The following is a 26152-nucleotide window of genomic DNA, read 5'->3' as shown; positions in this document are numbered from 1 at the left end:
AATAGATGGGCAAGTTGTTCAGGTTCTTCCTCCAAGCTCTTACTTCCCACACTCTAAAACCAGCAGGAGGGACTAGATGGTTGCAAGGATCCACATCAGTCCTGATAACCTATGATTCTTCAACTAGTTGCCCAGATGGATCTGGACTGATAAGTTTTGTTGGGAAGGGCAGGCCACTAGGGACACAGCTAAGGAAAGGGGAGGGGAAGGTCTTGCTGCAAGCTGACCATCCCCCATCCAGGTCCCCACCCCTTTATGACTAGACCTTAGAGGTCTAAAGGGAGAAAGAGACTTGCCCAAGAGCCTCTCCTCAGCCTCCTCCCTCTCGCATGGCCCTGCCTGGCCAACCTGGAGTCCAGACAGCATGCTTCCTGCAGGACCTACAAGGGTCCTGTCCCCTCTCTTGGCCTGTTTACGCATCTTCCCTCCTTGGGCCACCGCCCGCCCTGGGTTCCCAGGCCCTGGCTCCCCCTCCCCACTCTGGCCAGTGGGACCCTCTGGAAAGCCCCACTGAGAGTCGCCACAGGAAGGGGACAGGGGAGGCTCGTGGGCGAGTTCCTGTGGAGGCTCAGGCTCTCAGCTGTAGCTGCTGGAGCCTGTCATTTCCCTTCCCCCGCCCACCCAGCTGGGAGGCCCAGAAGTTTCATCACGGCCGAGCTGCTGTCCTTATAAGGGAAGGGCCTCCCGAGCCTCTCCCTTGGGCCCTGGCTGGCTGGTAGAGAGCCAGACCAGTCTCGGGGTATCCTTTGGGGGCCAGGAAAGGTGGGGATGTCCCAGGTTGGCCAGAATTTCCCTGGGCTGAGCATCCATCGGCAGTCACAGACTCTCCAGAGAAGAAACAGGAAGCAGTTGATTGTCACCCCAGGCCCAGAACCTAGGGTGTAGAATCCCGGGTCCCAATGCTTAACTTGTGGTCTCCTAGACAAGTTAAGTCTCAGTTTCCTAACCTGTAAATGGACTGAACAGAAATCTTCCTCATGAGGCCACTGGTGACAGTGAGAGACCAAAACAGGCCTGCCAATCAGCAGGGGCTCTGTGAGGCTGGGCTGCTGAAGTTTATTAACCTCATTTTCTGTGAGGCAGACCATGGGCTACGTGTTCCACAATAATCCTGTGAAGAGGGAGATTAGCCCATTTGACAAACAGGAAAAACAGGCACATTTTACCTAAGGTAAATGGCTTTACCTAAGGTAAATTCATTCATGGCTAGAATTTGAATCTAGATGTATCTGCCTCCAAATCTAGTCATATTTTTCTACTTACACCCTGCTACTTCCTCCAGGAACTTTGTTCCTTTAATAAAATTATGACAACAGGCCAGAATTCTACCATGACCTCTCCACCCTCCATGTCCCCCCAAAGAGCCTCCTGGTAATGTCTCAGAAACCTCCACTTGAGTGAGTTCATGAGGTCTTTTTTTTCTGACAGCCCTGCCTCATGTCTCTGACATGTCTCCTGTCTGGGATAGGAGAGAGGGGTCACGAAGGTGGGGAGGCAGGAACACAAGATTGGGGGGACACAAAATATGGTGGCTCCAGAAAGACACAGGGAGGTTCCAGGGCTCGGGCTCAGGTGGGACCAGAGGCACGGGCACTCTGGATGTCCCCTTCCCCACCTGATCCTCCCCCTCTGTCCTGGGTCCTGCTTGAAGGCAACCATCTGTGGTTTGCAACCCCACAGGGCTTCAGACCAGAGATACCAGGACTCATATTTAGAAGAAAAAGGCTCCGCTTCTCTGCACAGGCCTCCTGCCCCCCAGGGCCAGGAGGAAAGAAAGTTCTCACCACATCCTTCCTCAGTCTTGCGGCTGGCTGGCCACTGACACCTTCCCGGCAGCCGCTCCCTTCAAGGCGGCCCTCAGGAGGAGACCTTGTTCCTGGGCCAGGATGGGGGCACATCCCCGTCAGTAAAGGGACTTCTCTCCCTCACCTCCCTCACAGATGAAGTGAACTGATTCGCCTGGGGTCCCCCCGCTTCTGCTGGCCACCCACTTGGTATGGTGGACACACGTCAGGCCAGTGGCAGGGGAATTCCTGAGGGATAATACGAAGGTCAGAGAACAGTCAGTAAGTCCCGGGTCAGGTGCTTCCTGTTGTGCTGACCACCAGGCCTGTTCAGCAGCCCTCACAGATAAGGAAGGGAGCCGGCCTTTGGGGAATAACTTGCGGTGCTTTCCCACATCAGGAGCGGGTGGCACTGTGATCCCCTTTGTGAGTGAGGAAACTGAGGCCTCCAAAGGCTGAGCTTCACTGAGGTCCCTGGTGGGACTCAACACCTAGCCAGCAGTTTGACTTGACTTGGTCGCTTGACTTGGAGCTGTATGCTGGCCCAGGGGTTTCTAAAGAGCACTCAGCAAAGCCCTGGGTCCTGCTGAGATGTGTCAGGGATGCCACAGGCATCAGGTGAGTCCCAGGCTCACCCCAACCAGGACCAGGCTCTGAAGTTAAAATGACAGCTGGAATAATTTTGAACCATCATAGGATATACCTGTTCAGGCAAGAATCATCATTGGAGACTAGATCTAGAGGGAAATTTTGATGCGATACAACACATTTATGAATGGTCCTTTTTTTTTTTTTTTTTTTTTTTTTTAAGGCCACACTATGTGGCTCGCGGGATCTTATTTCCCTGACCAGGATCGAACCAGTGGCCCCAGCAATGGAAGCACGGAGTCTTTACCACTGGACCACCAGGGAAGTCCTGTGCATGGTCTCTAAATGTCTCCCAGATTGCTTATTAGTTACAAGAGAAAAATATGTAACTATACAGTAGAAAAATTTGTAGATCACACATTGAGTGATCAAAATTAACATTATCAGTGAAGGGCAGATGGAGATTGTCTCCAGATATGATGTCCTGAGAAGGACCTAACATCACCTGTGCAGTTCTCTGGCTGAGACTCTATGACCTTGATCTAACTTGATGTATGAGGAAACCACAACACACCCCAAATGAGGACTGTTCTATTAAAAAGCTGGGGAGGACTGTATTCTTCAAAAATACCCACATCATGAAAAACAGAAGCTGTGAAAACATTTCAGATTAAAGAAGACTTAAAGGGACATTTATGCAATATTCAACCCTACCCTGGAGGCAACATATGATTAAAGGATATTAATGGGTCTAATGATAAAACAGAAAATGAATGGTATTCTATCCATGTTAAATTTCCTGAAGTTGCTAACTGTACTATGATTAATAATATAATATGTTTATTTTTAGGAAATACACACTGAAGTATTTAGAGGAAAGGGGCCATGATAACTAATTCTCCAAAGACTCCAAAAAAGAACTGTATGTCTGTAACAGAAAAAAGGCACTCAAAAGATAAACCAACAGGTCAACCTGAGTATACAGGTGTTCTTTGTACTGTACTTACTCTTGCCATGTTTCTCTGTGTTTGAAATTGTTTCCAAATAAACTTTTTAAAAACTGAAAAGTACTGTTCCCTACGGTACTTAGCCCTCAGGCTGTACAAACATGTTGGATAGAAGGGGTGAGACTGCAAGGCCAGATCAAGTTTAGTGAAGATGGAGCACTGTGAGAAGGTGAGCCCCCCCCAGCCTGGCCTATCAGAAGGGGGCCCTGGAAAAGAGTTTGGAGAACCGGTGATGGCCTCATCAACCACCAACTATCCTCTGCTTCCATGAGGCCCTGGAGCTGGTCTCCACATCAACAAACAGGCTTGTGGCAGAGAAGTTCCATAAAAAGGGATTTATTGCCAAATTTCAAGAAAGGCGCTTCATAAGCAGAAGACATGGAATGCCATCCTCCTCCGGGAGGCCAGTCAGGCAGCCCCTGCATATTCTGGATCCTCCTCCCCTTTCCTGGAAGCTGGCGTCCCCCGTGGGTCCAGGCTGCCAAGGCACAGGCATCCCATAGGAAACAACGGCATCAAGCCACTGAGGTGACCCCAATGCTGCTTGCTCAACCTGGTCCCTTATCAGAGCAGGAAACTGAGGCTCTAGTCCCAGGAAGGATGTGACTTGGTGAATGCCTCGCCCAGCCAAGGTGGCTGGTGAGGGAAGGCTGTTCCCCAAAGAAGACTGCAGGGGGCTGCGTGAAGGTGGGCCCCTGGTGACATTCTTGCTCTCATATTGGAGACATATGGAGAGATGGGTGGACCTTGATCTAATTTGATGTATGAGGAAACCTCACACAGGCTAGGTCTGGGAGCCTAGTCTGTTCAAGGAGTGTGGTTTAGGGAGGCCAATGGGGGCTCATGAGTCATGACACTGCTGCTCACCCACACCCCTGCCCAGTCAGGCCACAGAGCAGACCCGTGCCCCTCCTGATACCTGCCACTACCCTCAAGAGCCAAGTAGAAGCAGAGTGAAGAAGGCAGGGACCTGCACCTGCAGGCCTCAGTGGGCATGACTAGAGGCTGGGGGTGGCGCGATGGGCAGGAAGGCCAAAGCATGCAGCTGTGAGCCTCCCTCTCTTTCAGTAAACAAAAGTGCACTTGCAGAAACCCCTGAGCAAGCCTGCTGGAAGCTGCTCCTACTCCCACAGGCCCCAGGGAGCGGCTGTGGCCCTCAGAGCCTCCACACCTTACAGACCCTGCCCTCAGTCCAGCCGCTGCAGCAGGACAGAGACCGGATGTGCTCCGGAGCCAGAGATGATATTGCAGGGAAGGGGTAGGGACGGGAAGGACCAGGAAAGGGACAGGAGATAAAGCTCCTTCCACAAGGAAGTTCAGGAGGAGCAGTCCATGTGGAGCCGGAGCCACGGGAGGAGGGGAACTGGGAGAGGGAAGTGATTTCAGGCCCAACAGCTCCTATCAGCATTTGAAGAAATAACTGGGATACTGGACCTGTCTGGGTTGAGAAGGAACCAGAGACCCAGATATAAATCCCATCTGGGAAGCACAGAAGTTGGGGCAGCTTCACTCCTGAATGTTGATTTATAATGAATTACATACAGGATTTTCTGATGCTGACATCAGGTTCACCTGAACCGGAATGTGCAAGGCTGGACCCAAGCTGGTCCAGGGGCAGGGAAGAGACTACGAGACCCTTCCAGTTCCTCCTCCACCCTGGAGTCCACCAAGCCCGGCTCACCAGAGGGGAAGGCCTGTAGAATAGGAAATGGGCCCAGGGAGGGGCCACATAGCTAATGGCTTTCTCACACAGATGCCTCCCACCTGCTTTCAGAGGCCCCGGCTGGGATCCAGGTCACACTCAACTGAAGGCCGAACCTCTGGTCTAGACCCGAGGCCCCAGCCACTTCTGGGAAGAGGTGGGTGGGGAAGGTCAGTTATGGCTTGAAGCTGCCTCTGCCATGAGGCTTTGCCTGGGAACATCTGGCCATGGAGGCTGCAGGGGGGCTCAGCTGTGCTCTATTCAGAAGTCAGGAATGTAAACTATTGAGGGCGGGAAGTAGAGATGATGCCGCCCCCGGAAACCCCGAGCACTGTGCCAAGGCCCTGGGGCTGTTCGGAACAACCACACAAGCACAGACGTCCCAAGTGTGTGTTCCCAGCCCAAGCCCAGAGCTGGAGGCCCAGCCAGACAGCAGCCCTGGGCGGTACCTGGCACCTCTGGCCAGGGCAGAGAGGGAAGGATCCCAGGAGTCTCTACAGGTCCTGGCCGAACCCCGACATGCCTGATGGCCCTTCTACAGCCTGAAGAAGCACATTTCTCGGCAGGGCTGGGCTCTGAGGGACTAAGCCGGCCAGCAGGGAACGTCCCTGGCCCGGCAGGCCCTAGGGTGCGCTTCTCCTGTAGAGGGTCACCAGCTCCCTCCTCTTCTCCCGGAGCCCAGGTGCTTCCTGGCTCATCTCTTCCAGATCCCTGATCTCCTGCAGGACCTGGGTGGCCTGTCTCAGCTGCTCCACAGCCTGGCTGAGCAACGTCTCAGCATTCATGGAGGCCGACTCACCGCCCAGCACCTTGTTCAACAGTTTCTCTGTCTTTTCCGAGGCCACCTTCACCTCCAGCTGAGCCCGATGCAGCTGCTCCCCAGGCTGCCGCCGACGTCGGGGGCCTTCCCCCAGCAGGTCCCCCAGGGAGGAGCAGCGGGGATGGAACTGAGGTTGCGGGTCCCAGGGGGGCAGGGCGGTGGATGTCGTTGCATCCTTTGGGGGAGTTCCTGGGGGGCCTGCAGCCTGGGATGACTGGAGGGGCTCAGGACTGTCATCCACACCATTCACTGAGACCTCTGCTGGGCCTGGGGCAGATGCCTCAGAGGCCCCAGGACTCTGAGCTGGCCCAGAAGCCTCCACGCCACTCATGGACGCTTTCAGTTTCTCTGATAAGATCTTGGGCGGGGGGGTAGGGGGCTTCCCACCCTCCCTGGGCCCAGTCTCAGAAGTCTCAGCACCCAACTCCTGGGGCGGTTCTGCACTCTCAGAATCAGGGGCCTCCTCAGGGCTGGGGTTCTCCCAGCTCACCTTCAGCTTGTCAGGCAGCATCCTGTTGGGGGGCTGCTCAGAGTCACTGTCCTCCACCACTGGAGTCTCCGAGTCTTCTCGGCTTTCAGGGTGGGCCTCAGTGCTTGCTGGGACAGGGGTAGGGGCGCTCTGCCCCACAGGAGTCTCCATTCTGTCACCAGCACTGCTGGTCTCAGGCGCTGGGGAAGGCTTGGCAGGAGGCATGGGTGGCCGGGGTGTCTCCCGGGGCGTCTCCCGGGGCTGGGCTGCATCGACATCGTTGCTAGGGGCTAACACTGGCGGCCCGCTGTTCGGAACATCGAGGTCCAGACGCGAAAGCCCATCAGATGCAGCATTGGCTACCTACAGGGGCAGGACATGGCATCAACTTGGATGACCGGCCACTGCGTCAGCTGCGCCCACCTACAAGAGTACTCAAGTCCTCTCATCCAGGCTTCCCATGCCCCCGGCCTCCCACACCATCCATGCCCTCTGCTCTGGCTTCCAAAGCCACCTGATTAGGAGCTAAAGTGATTCTCTGATGAATCCTCTCATCTCCCTCACTTCCATAAAATTCCTGGTTTTGGAATCACAGGCCAGAAAGCCAGAACCAAGGAGTCCTCTCAGGCCTCAGCCTGGCTTCTTCCAGCCTGTATAATAGGCTGCTCTTTTGAAAGGCAACTGTGCTGGCCTGGGTGGCAGGGAACATGCTTTCCAGCCCTATTTCAGCCCCCTAGTTGGCTGTAGGCCTTGGGAGGGTCCGTTCTCTGCAACCACCCACCCAGCAGGCGACAGGATCAGGTCTCACACACGAGTCTCCTACACCACCCTGCGCTCATTCGCCACGGAGACTTCTGTCCAGCCTGCCAGCCCTCAGGGTCAGAACTCTCCAGCCTTCCCCTGCCCAGCTGCTCAGCAGCCAGTGCCCATTCTCCTCATGTCATTACACGTGGCCCCAGACATGGGCAGCCTGAGACCACAGCTGACAGCCAGAGGAGAACAGCTGCACCCAGCAGGCAGCTGTCCCCACCTGGCCCCAGGGGCCCACAGGGACACCCAGCAGCCCCAAGGTCATGGGGACACCTCCTCAGAGGGCCTGGAGTGGGACTGTGCAGGAGGCCCCTTGACCGAGGTCCCTCAAGGTCTTCACTCCCTTTCACACGCAAAGGGTGACCAGGCCTATACATGTACTCAGTCATTAGACACGAGTCCCTCCCTAAATTCTTCTCAGAGGGTCCCCTCTCCAAGGCTGGCCCTCCCCATAGCTCCCAGGCTTCCTCCCTCAGACGTGCCTTTCCTCTCTAGCTGCTTCAGTCACTCCCTCTGCAGGACATTTTCCCTCAGCTGACAGACATGAACAGGCTGTCTCATCTCAAAAGCAAACCATCCAATAGCCTAGACCCCCTTCTGTCTCCCTCCTTCCCCGCCATGGTCTCCTTCGCACCAGCACCCCCAGCTCTGTACGCCATGACAGTCCAAAGCCAACTCCTTCTCTGGGAAAATGTGCTGGAATCATCACCATCTGCCTTTCCCCCAGTCCTGCCCCAGGACTTGTGGCTGCCAACCTGGCTGATGACCCATGGTCCAGGGCCCTTCTCTGGATGCACCCCTCTCAGGCTTCCTCTTCCTCGGCTCCCTGTGCCCCTCATTCCTCAAAGGTAACATCTGCTGAGGTTCTTTCCTGTCCTCCAAGATCTCTCCCCCCACCATCTACCCCCATCAGTAACAATGGTCTGAGGAAGGACTCCTCCCTTCCCCCTCCCCTGGCCATAACTTCTCCCCAATTCCTTGTGTCCAGGGCCTCCTGCATCCTTCCCCCTCCCACGCCTGGGTCTCCAGGCAGGGGGGCGCTCTGACAACCTTCCCTCTGTGTCCATCTGCCTCCCTGAGCCCTGAATTCAGTCACAAGCCCAGGTGGCCCTTGCTGCCCAGTGTCTCTCCCACTGGTGCCTCCCTTTTCACCCCTCCTGGAGCCTGGAGGCCCTACCTCTGCCTCTATTTCCTGGCCCCCTGCCTTTCTCTACATCAACCTACTCCTACTACCAGGGCCTCCAACTGACATCTGGAACGCACCCTTCCATCTATCCTGCCCCCAAACCCTGCTTTCAAGACCTCCACAATTTCCTCCCCCAACCCCACCCTCCCATACCATCTCCCAGTCAAAGGGACAGAGCACACCTTCTCCCCTGCTGGGGCCTCAAACTCGCACCATACACCCAGGACCTCGCTCACTCCGAGTCTCCCCACTGAAACCCTTCGTGTGCTGCAAGGATCAGCTCAGCCCGATGCCAAGAGTGCTTAGGGAAAAGCTGGCCCCCAGCCCTCTGCCACCTAAGCAGCTGCAGTCCCAGGCTCAACTGACCCCCAACCCTTCCAAGCTGGGGGCAGGCCTTACCTCCTTCAGGTGGACTCTCGTAGGGGGCCGGCGCCTCTGGTCCCTGCGTACGCGGTCCCGCGTCACATGCTCCAGGACACAGCTCTTGTCCACCTTGACCTGGGAACGAGGAAACCATGTCAGTCCCCACCCAGCCTTGGGGAGGGGAAGAAATGCCCAGGTGATGATCTGACTCAGAGGTGGGGTCTGCACCTCCTCCGTGCTTGACAGGGTCAAGTGCCCCACGCTGTCTCTCTCTTTGAGGCCTCTCCCTGCGTCCAGGTCTTCGCTTTTCTAACCCTGTCTCTACGCGGCCTTTGTCGTCTCTCTGCAATCTAAGGCTCTCCCTCTTCTGCAGCTGCCCTCTGGGCCTCAGTCTTCCTACCCAAACGCAGGCTATCAGCCCTCATCTCTCAGTCCACTGCAAACATATAAGCAGCCCTGTGGCTGTTTTTGAGCTTAGCTGGGGGGAGTGGGGAGGAGTCAGCCCAAGATCCCCTAGTATCTGGCTTCCAAAAAAGGCCTTCCCTGGCCCCAGTCACTCTCCCAGGGCCCCTGAGGATCCTGAAAGAAAGCTCAAAAAAGACCAGGGACTCTACTCCCCCTGGGTCAGGAAGCCTGGAGGGCACCCTCTCTGAGGGTGAGGAATGTGGGCAAGGAATAGCGGGGAAGCCACAGTGAGAGTCACGTGGGAAATCCAGACTGAATCCCAGCACAGCTGGTCCCTGTGATGGGGGTATTCTAAGACTCTCCTCCCCCGAGGTGAGACTCAGGCCCACCTGGGGGTCTTTGCAGTGGAGCAGCTGGTCCTGCTCCATCAAGGCTGTCGGCCGAGGCCCAGGCCATGCTCCTGTGGCCTCCAACATCCTCTCCCATGAAACGGGGACACTTTACCAAACTAGTGAAGGGCTGAATATGACACAGTCACATAAGACGTGACCTGAGAGCCACGGCTGCCAGTAAGGGAACCTGGGTGTTAAGAGGGAACTTGCCTGGGAGAGTTCGTCCCCCATCAACCTCAGTCTTCTGCCAAAGGGTCACTCTAGGTGGCCCCAGGTCCATTTTAGCCCAAATAGCTATGAATTTAGTCAAAGATAAACCCTCCCTAGGAGATCTGGTCCCGTGGGACACCCTTCCTGCCCAGAGCCTGATCACAGCCCTGCTGGCATCACCACTACAGACAGGGGGCTGGATGGCCACTGCAGACAGGTAAGGAGGGCCTGGCCTATAGCCAGCCAAACTCGGACTTCACGGCCCAACTGAAGAGTAAGCCGTCAGGCTCTCAGCTCACCCCAGACCTCTCAGCCCTGGGCTCATGCTGCTATGGCTGGATCTGGGTTGGAAAGGAAGCACAGTTGCAACCAGTTAAATTCTACCCATGTTTTAATTTAAAAATACATACTTAAATTTCCTTACACCTCAGTTTCCTCATCTGTAATATGGGAATACAGACACTTACTTTGAAGTGTGTTGTGAGGATTAAATGAGGTAACAACAGCAGGTGCCCCAGTGTTTGTAGCAGTGACATAATCAAGGGGTTGTCTGGGGCAGGGGGCAGGGTCCACTCTGAGATCACACGTGGAGGGAAAAGAGACCCAGAGAAGTCCAGAGGACTGCATCGCACCTCATCGAAAGCCTTGTTCTTGCCTCGGTTGATTCCTTCGTTGAGGGCTTTGATCCAGGATTCCTTCTCCTCCCCACTGGGTGCCTGGAACTTGATGTCACTGACCTGCAACAGGCATGGGTGTGATGAATGGCAGACGTTTATAAGGGTTCATACTTGGGGTCTTAGGGAAACTTCCCACCACAGCCTGAAGTCTGCCTTCCCACAGCTGGTCAGAAGCAAATCAAAATGACCCCCATATCAGGTCTCACACGGGGGCTCCAGAGCAAGGGGAGAGACAGACCCATCAGAGAAGGGGCCCTCTCCATGGATACAGCTGCCAGGGATCTGGATTCAAATCGGCCTTGCCCAGATCTGGTCTCACCCTCTGTGACTCCCCTAGACTGCAGCCTGACCGCTGAGATTTCTCTGTGAAGTAGGAATATAGTCCCAGTCTACATCTGCCAGACTGAGTATAACGGCACAGGTGACAGGCGTGAGGGGTGGCCCTCAGAGAAGGCCTACTAGAACAAGGGCCACCTACAGCTGCCCAGGGACCCCACACCCAGCCCTGGCCAAGTGAAAAAGTCCCAGGGTCTCTCCTTTCTGGCCTTGAGTCATGGACTGAGAGAGAGAAAGGGCACTAGGGGGTCCATTTCAGCCCCCTCATCATGTAGATGAGGCTCGTCAGAGGGACGGGACTTGGTCAAGGCAGCCTGAAGTAATCCCATGACTCAACCTCACATCCCCCCTCACCCCACCCCACGCCACAGGTCTCTTCCCACCTCAGGCAGGAGCTCAAAGCTCCTACATTAGAATCAGAAGGCAGCTCACAGAGGCCCCTCCTGGCCAGGCCCCAAGGTCAGACAGGAAATAGTGGAAGGAGTGAAGCCATACAAACTGAGGAGCTGCCCCCCATGGCGGACACAGCAGTAGGGCCCCTGAGCTGGACAGACCAGCACTCACAGCTGGCTGACCCTGAACTTCAGGGAGCTGTGAAGATCAATAATGTAGCAAAGTGTTAAACGTGGAAGCGGGCACAGACAGGGTGCTCAGTCATAGGAATTGCCACCATTTCTTTCCTGCACAAAACAGTCCTAGTTTCCGTATCTGGAAAAAGGGATGCCACTGCCTACTACAAAGCAATGCTGAGGGAACTGAACACCCTGGTGACTCAGTGGTAAAGAATCCGCCTGCCAATGCAGGTAACGCGGGTTCGATCCCTGGGTCAGGAGGACCCCTGGAGGAGGAAATGGCAACTCACTGGGAAATCCCATGGACAGAGGAGCCTGGTTCACTACAGTCCATGGAGTCACACAAGAGATGGACAAGACTTAGCAACTAAATAACAACAAAGCCAGGGCCTGGCACATACTGGGTACTCAGTAAGTAGTTACTGAATGAACAGCTCATCAATGAATGAGCTGGCCCTTGGTTCCCGTTTTGGGGCCTCTGCCCACTCTCTGACCTCGAGATGCCCTAGTTCTTTGTCGGGCAGGTCACCAGCTGCCCATCCCCGCCCGGGTGTTAGATTGTGCCTTCCCTCCTGCCGTTCTCCTGGTTATATAACACATGGCCCGCCTGGCCCCCTCAGCATCCTCGTTATATAACTTCCTCCTGGCTGCCTCTGAGTTCTCCTCATACAGGGCCCTGGTCCCACCCACCTCCCCACACCAGGCACAGCCAAATGCTCATTTGCATGACCAGGGTAAATTCGATCCTGGCAGGAGATCGGCAGCAAACCCCAGGGCACCTTGGCAACTGCCTCAGCCCAGCCATCAGGGCTGCTCGTGGCTTAGGAAGGGACAGCACTGCATCTGAGCTCTGAAAGGGCCCACTCCACCCTTTGATGGGGTTTGCGAGTATGGTGGCCCCAGGCAGCCCATCAGCCCAGCTACGGCCTCTGCTTGCAGGCCCAGAGTCGGTGGGGTGGGGCCCCTGCCTGGTGCAGGACTTAGCATGCCTGGCAGCTTGAGAGGCACACACCTAAACTCAGAAAAAGATGAAGCAAGAGTGGGGCGGAGAATGAACACTGACCAAGGAGTCAACATCAGAGTTCTAGTCCCACTAACCTGCAATGAGAACTCCAAGGGTCTCTTTACTAATCGGGGCCTCAGTGGGACAAAAAATCCAACCATTGCACCCAACCCAAACTGTAACTCTTTCCCATTGGCCAGCCCACCTAAGCAGGCTGGGGGGAGTGTGCCAGCCCAGGGGTTCCCCAGGAGAGGGAATACGAAGTTATACAGGATCCAGCCCCACCTGCCTGAATGAACTAGGCATCAGAATAGGGACAGATAGAAGGGTGATCAGAATAGGGACAGACAGAAAACCAAGAAGTTGCTCCTCTTGCCCCACCCCCACCCCACATCCTGAAGAGCCACAGGCTGCACCGACGGTCCCTCCCCAAGCCTTCCCAAGAAGCCCCAGCGCACAGGCCCCGCCAGGAGTTCAGAAGCTAACAGGACTGACACAGAAGGCCCACTTGGCTGGGAAAGGGGGGAGGACAAAATGGCAGAGAGGAAAGAGGTGGGAGGGGGAGAGAAGAGGCAGGAAAGAGGAAAGGGCCAAGCTGGCTGAAACCAGCAGGGCAGCAAGGCCCAGCAGAGGCCACCCTGCTTCCTGGCAGCGTCTGCCTGTGACCTCATGGCAGGGGTGTGGGGACGGGGAGGCAGGAGGGAGAGGGGCATGCAAGACACTGGAGTCTTTGTTTATTTGATTAGAGGGAAAAAAAGGCGGCCTCAGGACCAGACAGCCGGGGTCATGTGACCTCCTGGCCAGCCTGTGGCCTCACTGAGGATGGGAACACCCAAGGCGATAGGAAAGGAGGGTGAGAGGATGCGGGGGAGCTGGGGGTGGGGGAAGCGGTGCTCTGTTCAGTCCACCATCTGATCTCTGGAGAGCCCCCACTCTCTGTGTGAGCTCCTGGGGTACCGAGGGTCGGGGGCCCTTGAGCTGAAACCAGGGTAGGCTGTGTTCCCGCTACCCAGCAGCCCCCACCAATCACTCCACAGCCCCGTCTCCCCAACTCACTGTCCTGCTCCCAGAGTCACCCAGAGCCAACCTGAACTCCCGGCTTGACTGGAGGACGAAACGGAGGGTGTTGGCCGAAGCAGCTGAGAATGCAGCTGCACAAACAGGCCGCTTACTTGGAAGGTGATGTCCCACCCTGAGTGGGGCCCTAACCATCTAGCCCACCATCAGCTGGTTCTCAGAGAAACGAGGTGGTCCACAGAATGGCACTGGCAGAGGACAGAGAAGCAAGACCTCTCCGCCCACATCCACAGGTGCTCAGCGAGGGACACACAGACGCAGACAACCCCTGGGCCAGGCGAACACTCTCCTGCACACAGAAGTGCACACACGGGCCTCAGGCACACAGGCCAACCTTCACACACAGCGCACTCCACACGTCTCCCAAACACACACACACACAAATACAGCACCACTCAGAGGGAAAGTGTGCCTCCAGAACAGGGTAGGGGTTCTAGGACCTGAAAGACCAAAATATGGTTGCTCTCCCCATCTTCTGTAAGCAGCAGAAGTCAAGTGAAACCTGCTCCTGACCTTGGCACAACCTCATCCCCAGGATCAGAGCTCCATGCTTCCTTGCGTCCACCTACCACTGAGTGGGACAGAAGGTTATTGAGTCAAGCCATCATGGTCTCCCCCCGGGGACCATAGAGGACTGGGCTCCTGGCCCTTAAAGCTACGAGAGAATCATAATGGCCTGGGGCAAGCCCAGACCAGGCCCGCTCCCCAGCCCCCAGCTTCTGTGACTCAGCCCCTCTCTGCGAGGCTCCACATGATGAGAAGAAGCTGGGGCGAGGCATGGCCCAGCTGCAGATGGGCGCGAGCTGGCGAGCAGCACTGTGTACACCAGCCTCCAAGCTGATCTCCCTCCTGACATCTGTGAATCTCCGCCACGTGGCAACACCCACCCGGACTCCCTGCCAGAGATGAGGGGTGCAAACAGCTAACTCTGTCCACATACACAGCCTGTCCCAGGGAATGAACCTCTCAGGCAAGAGACTTCCTCCAGCTTCAGCCAAGAAAGGACAATGTGAACAGAGGAAAGCTGCAGCTGTGGGTCTGAGCATTGAAGCTAGGATGGAAGGCAGGAGGGGTGGCCCACCCAGGAAGGTCTGGGATGAAGGAAGGGTGTGGTTGCCTAACTATGGCAGGGTGCCGAGGCCTGGTGGGGTGAAGACCTCATCCCTAGCCTTCCTGCCTCAGCCCCTGGTCTCCCGTGTCCAGGCGGTGGGAGAATGCCAAGGGCCCACCTCCCAAACACTACTTTCCAACTAACGCCTGGGAACGTGGCCCCCAGGGCCTAGAAGGGGAGATGGGAGTGGAGCTCTCAGAAGAGCCCTAAACGCACCTATATCAACCAGGGGCTGGGGGGCTCCAAGACCAAAACAAGCCAAAGGTCCCACCCACAGCAGAACCTGGGTCTGAGCCTCCACCACACTGAACAGAGACCCGGCAGGCTTGTATCGAGGAGCCCAGACTGTTTCGAGACCCTTCCAGGGTGACCTTCCCCAGCAGACCCTGGCCTGGAGGGAGGTCAGCCAGCAGCAGGCTTAGCCCTACCTTGTTCCCCGGGGATCGCAGCAGGATAAAGCGATGTTTCCGCTTGAGGAGGGCACGAAGGTCCTGGCACTTCTCATAGCTGCCCAGCTCCACTGTCTCCACACACTTCTGCTCATCCTGGGAAGGGAGACAGAGGGAACACAGTAAGCACCAGATGCCCCTAGACCCTGATCCCACTCAGTGAGGGCATCGCTTGGTCAGAGGGGACCCTCGGGCTGCCAATCAACCACCAAGAGGTGGCATTCAGACCCGGCAAGTAGATGATGTTCAGTCTACGCTGGTTGGAGGGATGTCCTCAAAGCTCTCCATCCATATAAGAAATGGGCTCTCAGCACAAAGGCAGGTAGCAGGATTGACTCAGATGTGCCTAAGGCCAAAGGAGGAAACAGGGGAAGCTGGAAGGGCTTAGGCAAGTGTGCCTGGGAGTCTGTGCAGGCCCAGAAGCCAAGCAGAGATCAGTGCAAGAGGTGGCCTGGCAGGAGGAGCAAGCTGAAAGGAAGAAAAGGCTTTCCAAGTAGAGCCACAGAGAGAAGCTGTTTGGGGCTATATGACCCGACTTCACCACAGTGATCTGGAGCTGACTTCCCCACTGGGCTTCCTCCTCCTCTGACCCTTCACCTGGGGTGAGAGGCCACTCTCCGGGGCCAGCACAATAGACAGGGCAAGAGTTCCTTCAAGAGCATCCTGAGCCTGCCACCGTGAGGATTCATCACTAGTAGGGCTGGTGGCCAGGACAGTGACCAGTCTCTTCTCAGCCACCTCTGGACACTGCCTGGGCCACCTTCCCACACACCAGCCCTGGCTCTTGAGTGTATGCTCCTCCTGGGCTCCACCCCACAGATGCCTCTCCAGCAAGTGGCCTAGGACATGCTTCTCCCTCCACGGTGGTCAGCTGCTTCCTCTTCTGGGGAAGACCAGGCCGAAATAGCTTCCTCAGCGTGTCATACCCCGGAGACTCCAGGGAAGTAGCTGCATGCCCTGGGAGACTGGCCAGCAAGTGAAGTCAACTCTTGCTGTTGACACCATGCAGAGCCCGCTGGAGCATTCAACCAGGGACCACCTCAGGGCTCCGCAGTTTTGGGTGGAATATCTGGGAGGGAGGCAATTGACTCAATTCTTTGCAGAGGAAATACCCCAATTTCCCTCCATGATAATTCTCATCTATTCAGAAACCCTGACACTTAGCAAGCCCTTTTGCCTCCCTGATTCTCCAGAGTCCCTCAAGCACCCTGAAATCCTAGAATCCCAGGATCTGCCTCATTTTATAGAGAAAAAGAATGAGACCTGGAGGCAAAGGGATCTGCCCTAGGGCACAGACCCAAATATGGGCTTCCTCAGTGGCTCAGCAGTAAAGAATCCACCTGTAATGCAGGAGACACAGGAAATGCGGGTTTGACCTTGGGTCGGGAAAATTCTCTGGAAGAGGACATGGCAACCCACTCCAGTATTCTTGCCGGGAAAATCCCATGAACTGAGGAGCCTGGCAGGTGACAATCCATAGGATCACAAAAGAGTCGGACATGACTGGCAACTGAGCACACATAGACCCAAACACAGGAGCAGTGCCAAGTGGAAACACACATCCTCTGACTTCCAAGCCAGAGCCCTTTTAGCATAGCACACTCATTCCAGCCAGAGCCACAGGCTGGACACTGGCCGTAGCAGCAGGTTGCTCTGCACCAGTGGTCCTCCAGGTGTGATACCTGGGCCAGCAGCAGTCACATCGCCTGGGGACTTTTCAGAATGCTCATCCTCAAGCCCCCACCCTACTGAATCATAATCTTGGGGGAATGGGCCAGCAATCTGAGTTTTAACAAGCCCTCGAGGTGACTGTGATGTTTGCAAAAGCTTGCAAACCTCTGCCCTACACCAGAGATTCTCAACCTTGGTGGCACCTGGTAGCTTTAAAAATCCCCATGCCCAGGCAATATCCCAGGCCAATTACATCAGGATCCCTGGAGGACAGAGCCCAGACATTAGTATTTTCCAAAGCAGATGACTGTACAGTTAAGGTCTGTAACCACTGACCTACTTACTCTCTCTTCAGCCCCTTGGAGAAAGAGCAACAGGTAGCCAGGGTGACCTGTCTCTCCCATCTAGATTCAAAGAAGTATCTTTTCCCATTCCTGCCTCCCTGCACCTCTTTCCAATCCTTAGTCTTCAATCCATTGCAGGTGTCTGCACTCAACACAAGGCTGGTAAAATCCACCTGCTCAGGAAGCCACCCTGCTCTCCCAGCCTGAGCCTCGGTGTTCTCTCTCCTCTGACATTCCCCATCTGCAGGCGTCTTACTAGGCGCTAGGGACACGCTGTCATGGGGAAGGACGTCCTAACTCCCTGAAGCCACCTCTCTCCATCTCTGTTGCCTGTGTCTCCTTTCTGTTCCCCTGCCAGTGCCCTATAAGGAACAGCTCCTGCTGCTAAGTCGCTTCAGTCGTGTCCGACTCTGTGCGACCCCATGGACTGCAGCCTACCAGGCTCCTCCGTCCATGGGATTTTCCAGGCAAGAGTACTGGAGTGGGTTGCCATTGCCTTCTCCTAAGGAACAGCGCTCCAGAGGAAAAGTTTGCTAAACTGAATGCCTGACTCAGAGCAAGACTCCAGGAAGAAACCCACCCCGCCCTCCGATCCCAGAGAGAGATCCTCACCTACCCCACGTGCACAGGCCTCCCCCCACTGGGAAGATAACTGGCCCAAACACACCCTCCTCTGTCTGGAAACAAAAGGTCAGTCCATCTCCACCACCCAGTTCCCCATGGCTGCCTGACCTGGGTCTCCTCTCAACCTGAATCGCTGAATCATCTGGCCCTTCTGCAGCTCAGAAAAATCGGATAACCCAGCAGGCACTGGGTGGGGGCAGCACTTTTGGAATGTCAGCCTCTCTGACAGCAAAGAAACAGCCAGAGTCATTCGCACTCGCCTAGTTCCTTACATCAGAAAGGGGAATTGAACATTTCTCAATTCCCTCTCCTGTGCCAAACTCCCCCACCCCCGAGGGCTAAGTTCTTGAAACCGCCTTGAGGTTTTTAATAGTGACTTTTTTTTTAAAGCGTGATTTAGACTTTTCGTGTTTAGGGGATGTGGAATCCTTCCTGCTTCACAGACATGGCCAGATGTAGAGAGGTAGCACAGGACAAGGCTGGCAGCACCTGACGAGCTGACAGCTGGGGGCCTGTCACTCAATTCTTCTGGTAGCTGGGACTGGAGGAGGCTGTGACAGCCCCCTTTACTTATAAAAATAGCCCCTTGCTGCCACCACAGCATATCCTAATTTGATGGCAGTGCAGAACGTCTGGGGACTGTCTGCACGATTCACCCCCTTGGCCTTCTCTGGCTATTTCTCTGACACCCCAGCTCCTTGAGCCTGAGGACTCAGTCAGGAAAGGTGAGGTGCATCACAAAGGCAGCTCCTTTAAATGCCTAGATCTCTCTTGGGCTGGGACAAGGATGAATTGACCAGGTCAGCCTGAGGCATGCTAACAGGGGCTGATGGGGAACAGGCAGGATCCCCCTTCCCCTGCCCCCAGCCCAATTCTTCTCCGCGTACCCATTGGTCAGAGGCACACAGCGACAGCCCTCTTACAGCCTCAACCCCAGAACACAGAGAGCATTCCCAAGTAAAGACCACCTTTTTGCCTCAGGTCTTCACCCAGAACTTTATCAACACTTACTCGACACACAACTTCCACGTGCTGGGCTGTCTAAATTCCAAGCCTGCCAAAATGAAAAGGGGCATGAGTCTGAAGCGGAAAGATGTGGAGACTATGAGAAGCACAAGGATAGCAAAAGAGGCAACCGGAAGCTTGATGTTAAAGGAGAAAGAAAAGCTGAAAAGTACAGGCCGGCAGTAGGAATGGCCGGCTCACCAGTGACTGAGTCACTAAGGAAGACTGTTTAGGCCAGCATCCTCTGCTGAAGCAGGCAGACAAGAATATCCAACATGTTTTAGAGCAGCAGTCCCCAACCTTTTGGTCACCAAGGAACTATTCTGTGGAAGATAATTTTTCCATGGAGCAGGGGTGGGAGGATGGTTTTGGGGTGATTCAAGCACATTTCATTTATTGTGCACTTTATTTCTAATCTAATGCTGCCGCTGATCTGACAGAGGTACTGGTCCTTGACCTGAAGGTTGCGGACCCCTGTTTTAGAGGATTTCCATAAAAAACAAGTTTTAGAGTTTACTTGCTGGCATAGCTGGATGGAGAGCTCCCTGACTTTGGGTCTAGATCTGACCTTCTTTCACTGAGACGCTGAAGAGGATCTGGCCACCCTGGGCCTCAGTATCCTCCTCTGTAGAATGTGACATGATGGCTGCTCTTCACGGACTGTCGTGAGCATCGTCCAAGAGCGGTAAGCAAGGTTGCCAAACAAGCATGAAAAGTAAGTATTATTTCTACTCTCATTACTGAGTGGAGCAAGCTTTGGGTTTCTGGAAACTTCACGTAAGTGGAACCTAGCCCCAGGATAGCAAGCTGCAGAGTAGATGGCCAGCTGAGGAGAAGCACGCATCCCTACCCACATACACCTCAAACAGCCCTCACCTGGGAGCCCTACACTCACCCCTAGAGGTATCGCCTGTGTACTGCACAGGCCCAGAGGAAACCAGGCACTTGCCCAAGGCGGCACAGCAGGTCCAAAGTGAAACAGGCCTTCCAGTCCCGGGTCCAGGATCCCTTTCTGGCCTGGGCTGCCCCCACTTGGCTCCCCAACACAGAACACTCAAACTCAGGAGAAGGCCGGTCCTTACCTCATTCTCATAGACCAGCAGCTGGGCCTGGCAGAGAAGCAGGTAGCGGTCCTTCCAGAGCCCTAGGAAGCCCCCGCTGCTCTTCTTGATCCAGCCAGCCTTGTCCACCGTCTGCGCGCTCCGAGGCTTCTGGCCCCCCTCCTTCACACCCTGTAACGGAGCATTCGGACACACCATGAGGGCTGCTGCCCTGACGCCACACGGAGATATATCCCTCTGGTGGATATCACCCCGCGTGAATTTCCCCCCCAACCCCTGAGGCAGTTACTCTCAATCCAGTATCAGAAATGGCAATAATAACAGCAGCCACAATAATATCCGCAGGCACCTTATACTGAGTCACTGTATTATGTTTTACACAGACCACCTCATTTAACCCATGCAACTACGCTCCTAGGTGGTAGCATCCTCATCCACTGTCACTGCAGACTGAAGCTCCAACAGAGGAGGTGACTTACCAAAGTCACACCACTGGAAGGACAAAATCAGAATTCACACTGGGCCTCTGACCTCGCACTCCCCTCCACTATTCTGCTTCCTGTGTATTCATGCAACCACATCAACACACGTGGTATTGAGCACCCACAATGTCACGGGTGCTGGAGTAGGCAGGGAAGAATAAAAATAACACATCTCTGCCCTCCCAGAGCTGGCAATGCGGGGAAGGAGGAGCTGAACAAATAAACACCAGAGATAAACACACGAACAAGTGTGAAATGCTATGAAGCAATCAGTGAAAGTGAAGTGAAGAGGAGGGAGAGAGACAGGATAGTGGAGGACCTGGTTCAGGTCAGGGTGGCATAGGACGGCCTCTCAGAGGAAAGGACGTCCAAGCAGGATCAGAAGGATGGCAGGAGGCAGGCAGGCAGAGTGGTAATCTTCCTCCTCACCCCTGCCCTTCCAGAGAGCCTTCTCAGCAGCCCCTGCATCCGGCCCCAAAGCAGGAGGTTCCACGGCCCTCATCCGTGCCCCAGGTCAGGACTTTAGTGCAGCCACCCTACCTGACGAGGGCTGCCTTCAACCACAGGCAGGTACAGGAGGTAAACTCAAACCCTTCTCGAGGACATGGCAGCCACCCTGGAGCCTTCAGGCCAGTCACTGACATCTCATGTCTCTTGGTTACCCACCTGGGTAGCTGGGTGCCAGATATATGTCTATCTGCTGCTACTGCTAAGTCGCTCCAGTAGTGTCCGACTCTGTGTGACCCCATAAACGGCAGCCCACCAGGCTCCCCCGTCCCTGGGATTCTCCAGGCAAGAACACTGGAGTGGGTTGCCATTTCCTTCTCCAATGCATGACAGTGAAAAGTAAAAGTGAAGTCGCTCAGTCGTGTCCAACTCTTCACGACCCCATGGACTGCAGCCCACCAGGCTCCTCCATCCATGGGATTTTCCAGGCAAGAGTACTGGAGTGGGGTGCCATTGCCTTCTCCAATATGCCTACCAGGTGGGGTCAAATTCACATTTAGTACCCAGCACCCAGTACTGTTTCTTTACACATAATGCGTGCTTGAGAAAGACCTGTGAAATGAAAATAAAAATACACCCAGTTTGCTAACCACTTTGCTTCAATGACTGGTACCCACAGTGCTGAGTGTGAAGGGGAGGGTGGAGGAGAAGGGGCTAAGAGCATGTCAGAATGTACAGGATGCTAGAAGGAAATCAGCACTGACTAATTTTGACTACTTTATAATTTACATAAAGCTTAAAAAAGGGGGCGCCAGTTAAAAGGAGCACATCTCTCCCCAGAGATATCCTGTGGCCACAGATGCTTTTAGAAGGACAAGTCCAGACAGAAGAGTCAGGGGTGGGGCAGGGCATGGCCTCCCTGAGCTCCATCACAGCACGGAACCCCCAGTCTGGTCCTTACTGTGGCCCCCTCCCCCACTGCACTGCACACTCCAATGGTCAGGAGTCTGAACTTTGAAGCCCAAGTCACGTAGACCAGAGGCAAGTCACATGATCTCTCTGAGCCTCAGTTTCTTCATCAGTGACGTGGTTATACTGACAGAAGTTGCAGGACTGTAACTCCGTAAGGCCGGGGATTTTTGTTTTGTTTACTGTTGTATCCCCAGTGGTTAGACAGTGTCTGGCACACAGTAGGTGCTCAATAAATGTTTGTTGCTAAATAAAAAGATACAACATATAAAGCAATGCCTAGGACCCCCTAAACTTAGTCAATGACAGCTATCACTGTTCCTGTCGTCACTGCCTTTCCCTCTGCCTCTCAGGGACCCTGTCCCTGGGCCTGGTTCAGAATTCAAGACAAGACCTACCCGGCTCAGCTGCTGGGCTTCAATGCCCCCAGGAGCTCATGGAATATAAGGTGCCCCCCTAAAGATCTCTCCCTAACTTATAGATGACAAGAGAAATGGAGAAGTGGAATGGTCCCAAATGGTGTTCCCGGATGGAGAATGAGGAAGTGAGAGGCCTGCTGACAGGCTAGTTATGAGCCACCCTGATCACAAGAAGGGACTTCGGGGCCCTCTGACAAGAAGGGGGGGCTCTAGCATCCTACTCTGCACCCAAAGCCCCACACTGTCATCACTTGTGTTCAGCCCTATGGGCTGTGTGACCCACTCGGGCCTCCTCCACTCAGGGACCCCTGCAAGTTGGCCTAGGCCCAGGGCTGGAGGGGAAAAAGTGGGACAAGGGAAATCCCACCCCCACATTTGACACATCACACCTCTCCATTAGCAACTACAGCAGCTGGCCACCCCCCTCACCCCCACCCCTCCTGCAGACTTAGGCTTCTCTTACAGAAGACTGCAGAACAGTGGCCCAGATCTCCCACCTCTGAGCTCCAAGCTCGCCTCCTGTTTCCAGGGGCCCACCCACGACCCCATGGGACCTCACAGCCCCTCTACTTGTGACCTCTCCTGCCTGCCTCACCCACAGCCCGAGATGTGAAAACTTCCTGCCAGCTGGAAGCTCCCGGGGGCAAGGCTGGAAGCTTGTGTCCTGATGCATCCTCTCTGCGAGTAGCAGAGCAGTGCCCAGTGACTGCCATGATTGTATGAGCCAGAAGCAAGTCCGGAGCCTTTGGGGATGTGGATATCAGCATGGGGCTGAGACAAGGCACTTGGGGATGGGGGTGACAACTGAGGGACTGGAGGTGGCACAAACCCAAGCCCATGGGAGGGTCTCCTGGCCAGGAATCAGTCACAGCAGCCGCCAGCAGACAGGCCTGGCTGGAGGTCAGAGTCCTGCCACCCTTCACCCAGTCCCTCTCCCTGCCCCTCAGACACTCTCCCACCAGGAGGCTGGCTATGTATGCCCCAGTAAATTTTAATAAGCGGCCCCTCCCTTTGGTAGGGCTCAGAGGGGAAGCTTTGTCCTGCTCACCCCAGTTTCTCGGCCTCCTCTCCTCTCATTGACCAGCTGACCACTCTTCTTCCTGTTTCGCCCTCTCTTCTCCCACCCATCCTCACTCAAGCCCCTCCCCAGGCCCACCGTGAGCAGCTTCTGAGGAACCCCTGGGCACCAGCCTGGCTCTGCTTTGCCTGAAGGGGGAGGGTCTCTGGGTCATTTGTTTAAAAAAAAAAAAAAGAAAGAAAAAGAAAAAGATACCAGGTCAACCCAGCCCTGTGCACAGCAAAGAGCCATGACAGGGAGAGACAGACCCACAGAAAAGAACGTGCTGGCACCTCACATCACAGAGAGCTTAGGATAATGACCTTTGCTCTTGGACTGGACTAAACCCCATGATGCTCTGACCAAACTCTGCTAAGAACCCACCATGTCAGAGCCCTGTGATGGAGCAATCAGAGAGAGGAAGCACAGGCTCTGCGTGGGGAACTTCCAGTCCGATGGGCGCAACACAGACCCCACACAAGGGAAATCCCCAGTCTGGGGGCTGGGTGGGCATCCTCTGCTTGAGAGGATCCCAATCTGTTGGGAGGGCTCTAGAACCTACCCAGAAGGGTACCCAGTCTTGGCTCTCTGGTAGGGTAAGCGCTTGGGGTTAGTTTGGGAAGCCCTTGCAGAAGGAAGGGTTTTGGTAGGATTGTGAGAAAGGAGACGCATATCTTGGCCCAGAGAAGGGCATTAAAGACTCTACATTCTCAACCCCTTCACTACAGGATGAGAAAGTGCAGGCCAGAAAGAGTCGAAGATTAGCTTAAGGTCCCAAAACCCGTACTGGGACAGGCCACTGCTCTGCCTCTCTCTAGATGGGTAAGGGCAAAGGAGCAGCCTGGGGCCACTGGAGGCCAAGCCAGGGAAAGGCATGACTGAGAGGAGGGGGCAGAACCCTAGGGCGGAGACAGGAAAGCCTGAGTCCAATTGCAATAATAACCTCACACTGATCACTGCAGCTTTCAAAGCTTTTGCACATAAACCATCATATTTCTGGACTGCCCACCTCCTTTATTTTACAGATGGGGAAACTGTGGCCCTGAGAACACAGATGGACAGATGCCCAGTGCCCAGACCCGCACTTCCGCACCAAACCTTAGCCTGATGAAACTACCAACCTATTATATGGAGGAGGTCACTGAGGGGGCTTGGCACCAGTGTGCCTGGGAAGGAAGTTCAAAGCTAGGGGGAGAACTAAAGGCAGTCATTTGGCAGTGAGGTGAGGAGGCCAGCCGGGGGTCATGGGGCAGAGAAGGTGACTACAATCTATGCAGGGTTTAAGAAAAAGCAGGATGGGTACTGAGGCCTGGAGAAACAAGAGGAAGTGGTGGGGAGAAGAAATGAGAGGAAAAGAGGGATGCCAAAGGAAGGGTAGAGAACAGGGAGCCCCTGGCCATGTAGCGAGGTGGTGGGCAAGGCCTTAGATACCCTAGGTATGCAGGGAGTTTTTGGCATCTGGGAGTTAGGAAATAGCAATGTTAGAGATTCAAGACCAGAGGAGTAGAGGGCTGGGTTGACCACCAGACAAGCCATTGGACGAGGAGGCCCCAGGAGAACTTCCCTTAATTGAGGGGAGTGCGGTGGCCAGAGCAGATCGGAGATCGAGTAGTCCTGTCCCACATCCTCTGGGAGAAGAAGAGAGGAAGAGAAGCCCAGCCCTCACAACAAGGGTAAGGGAGCCCCACCCCTGTCCGCAAGAAACCACAGCAAATCATAGTGACCTGACTGTGCCCCTATTCCCACCCACTCTGAGAGAAGGCGCTACAATCAAGACCCGGGGAGGAGACCAGGCCCAATATTTTATAGAAGAGGAAATGCAGGCTTAGAGGGGAAGTGACTTATCTACCATCCCACAGAAGTGCAGGGCCTGGCCTGAGGGAACTCAGACAGATACCCCAGCTGCTCCTGAACAGTGGTCCCAGGAAGCAAGGAAATGAGCACTGATGGGGACACAGGCAGTCTGGTCCCCAGCTGTCCAGGCTTGCCCCAAGAGTGAAGTTTCATCTTTCCTCCCCACCTATTCAGGCAAAGACACAGCCCCTCCCCTCGGTTTGGGAGGGGCAGAAGCTGAGACCCCCTTGGGGGACCAGAAGCAAAATCCTCTAGTCTCAGCAGGCTCCTCCCTAGTTTATTCATTCCACAGTCACACATTAAGTGCTGGCAGTGTGCCTGGAAGAGGGGGCTACTGAGAGAACTGAGTTTGCAAGTAAAGGGTGGGGGTCACAGAGTGCTTGACCACACTCCAGACCATGAAGGTCCTGATGGGAATGAGGGAGGCTCAAGGACCACTGCTGGTCCAGCTGCCCAGCTCCTCCAGAGAATCAGCCCTCCAGGGACGTGAGGATGGCAGGGGCAGGGATCAGCCCTGATCAGGGCCTGACACCTAGTCAGGGAAGAAGCTGGACCCACCACGGATAAAGGACCTACAGGGATTTAGGGGAGAAAACGCAACTTCTCCAGTCCTCCAGCCACCAGACAGGGCCACAGCCTCAAGATTCCTTGAGACAAGGACTCCAGAACCCACAGACCCACCACAACACACACACACACATGCACACACACACACACACACACTGTGCCCTTTTAGGATCCGACGTGGACAGCACAGGGAGTCGGTGATAACAAAGGTTCGAGCCCAGCGACTCAGGCTACTTTCAGCAAGTCATCAAACTCACCGGAGCCTCAGTCTCCCCATCTGTCCAATGGGAACAACCACCACCACCAGGATCACAGTTGGTGGGAGAAGACAGAAATAATGAAGGAGAATGGGTCTGCGATCCCTTACTCCCGCTCCTGCCTCATCTCATCGGGCCTAGGCTCTGCCTGGGGGATTGGGGTGGGCAGGGTGGGTGGGGGTGTCCGGAGACCCGCCGCAGGAGAGGGGCTGGCTGGAACAAGGGCCTGAGTCAGGGACCCCAACCGCCGCAAGAGTCTCAAAGACCCCAGCCCAGGCCCCCCGACTGGCCCGGCCCTCACCTCCTCTTCCATGACGCGTCCGCTGAGGTCCGGCTGCTCGACCGCTCGGCCGCTCACTCCCGGCGCCGCGCGGTCTCCGATACCTCCATCAACCGCCGGCCGGGCGGCGGCTCTGCGCGTTCTGTCCCGCTGG

The 26152-nt window shown here is 55.2% G+C and overlaps 1 protein-coding gene across 1 annotated transcript; it reads right to left on the bottom strand.

The window, feature by feature from the left end:
* Nucleotides 1–3699: 3699 nt before the first annotated feature.
* Nucleotides 3700–26152, bottom strand: PLEKHO2 (pleckstrin homology domain containing O2). Its single transcript, XM_061157367.1, has 6 exons — nt 26020–26152; nt 19688–19837; nt 14941–15057; nt 10369–10473; nt 8766–8864; nt 3700–6733 (listed from the first exon to the last, which is right to left on the bottom strand). The coding sequence occupies exons 1-6, from the start codon at nt 26029–26031 to the stop codon at nt 5705–5707; spliced, it is 1512 nt and encodes a 503-aa protein (XP_061013350.1). The 5' UTR covers nt 26032–26152; the 3' UTR covers nt 3700–5704.

Source organism: Dama dama, chromosome 12 (genome assembly GCF_033118175.1).
Source record: "Dama dama isolate Ldn47 chromosome 12, ASM3311817v1, whole genome shotgun sequence".
Lineage (NCBI taxonomy): Eukaryota > Metazoa > Chordata > Mammalia > Artiodactyla > Cervidae > Dama > Dama dama.
Note: the sequence above shows the minus strand (reverse complement) of the source record. Positions and strands in the feature narration are given on the sequence as shown.

Bases quoted from the DNA above. Each gene is read 5' to 3' on its own strand.
- PLEKHO2 (XM_061157367.1), bottom strand. The intron at 15,058-19,687 runs GTAAGGACCGGC...CTCCCTTCCCAG, and splicing joins TGCTGGTCTATGAGAATGAG to GATGAGCAGAAGTGTGTGGA. The intron at 8,865-10,368 runs GTGCGATGCAGT...CCTCGTTCCCAG, and splicing joins AGAACAAGGCTTTCGATGAG to GTCAAGGTGGACAAGAGCTG.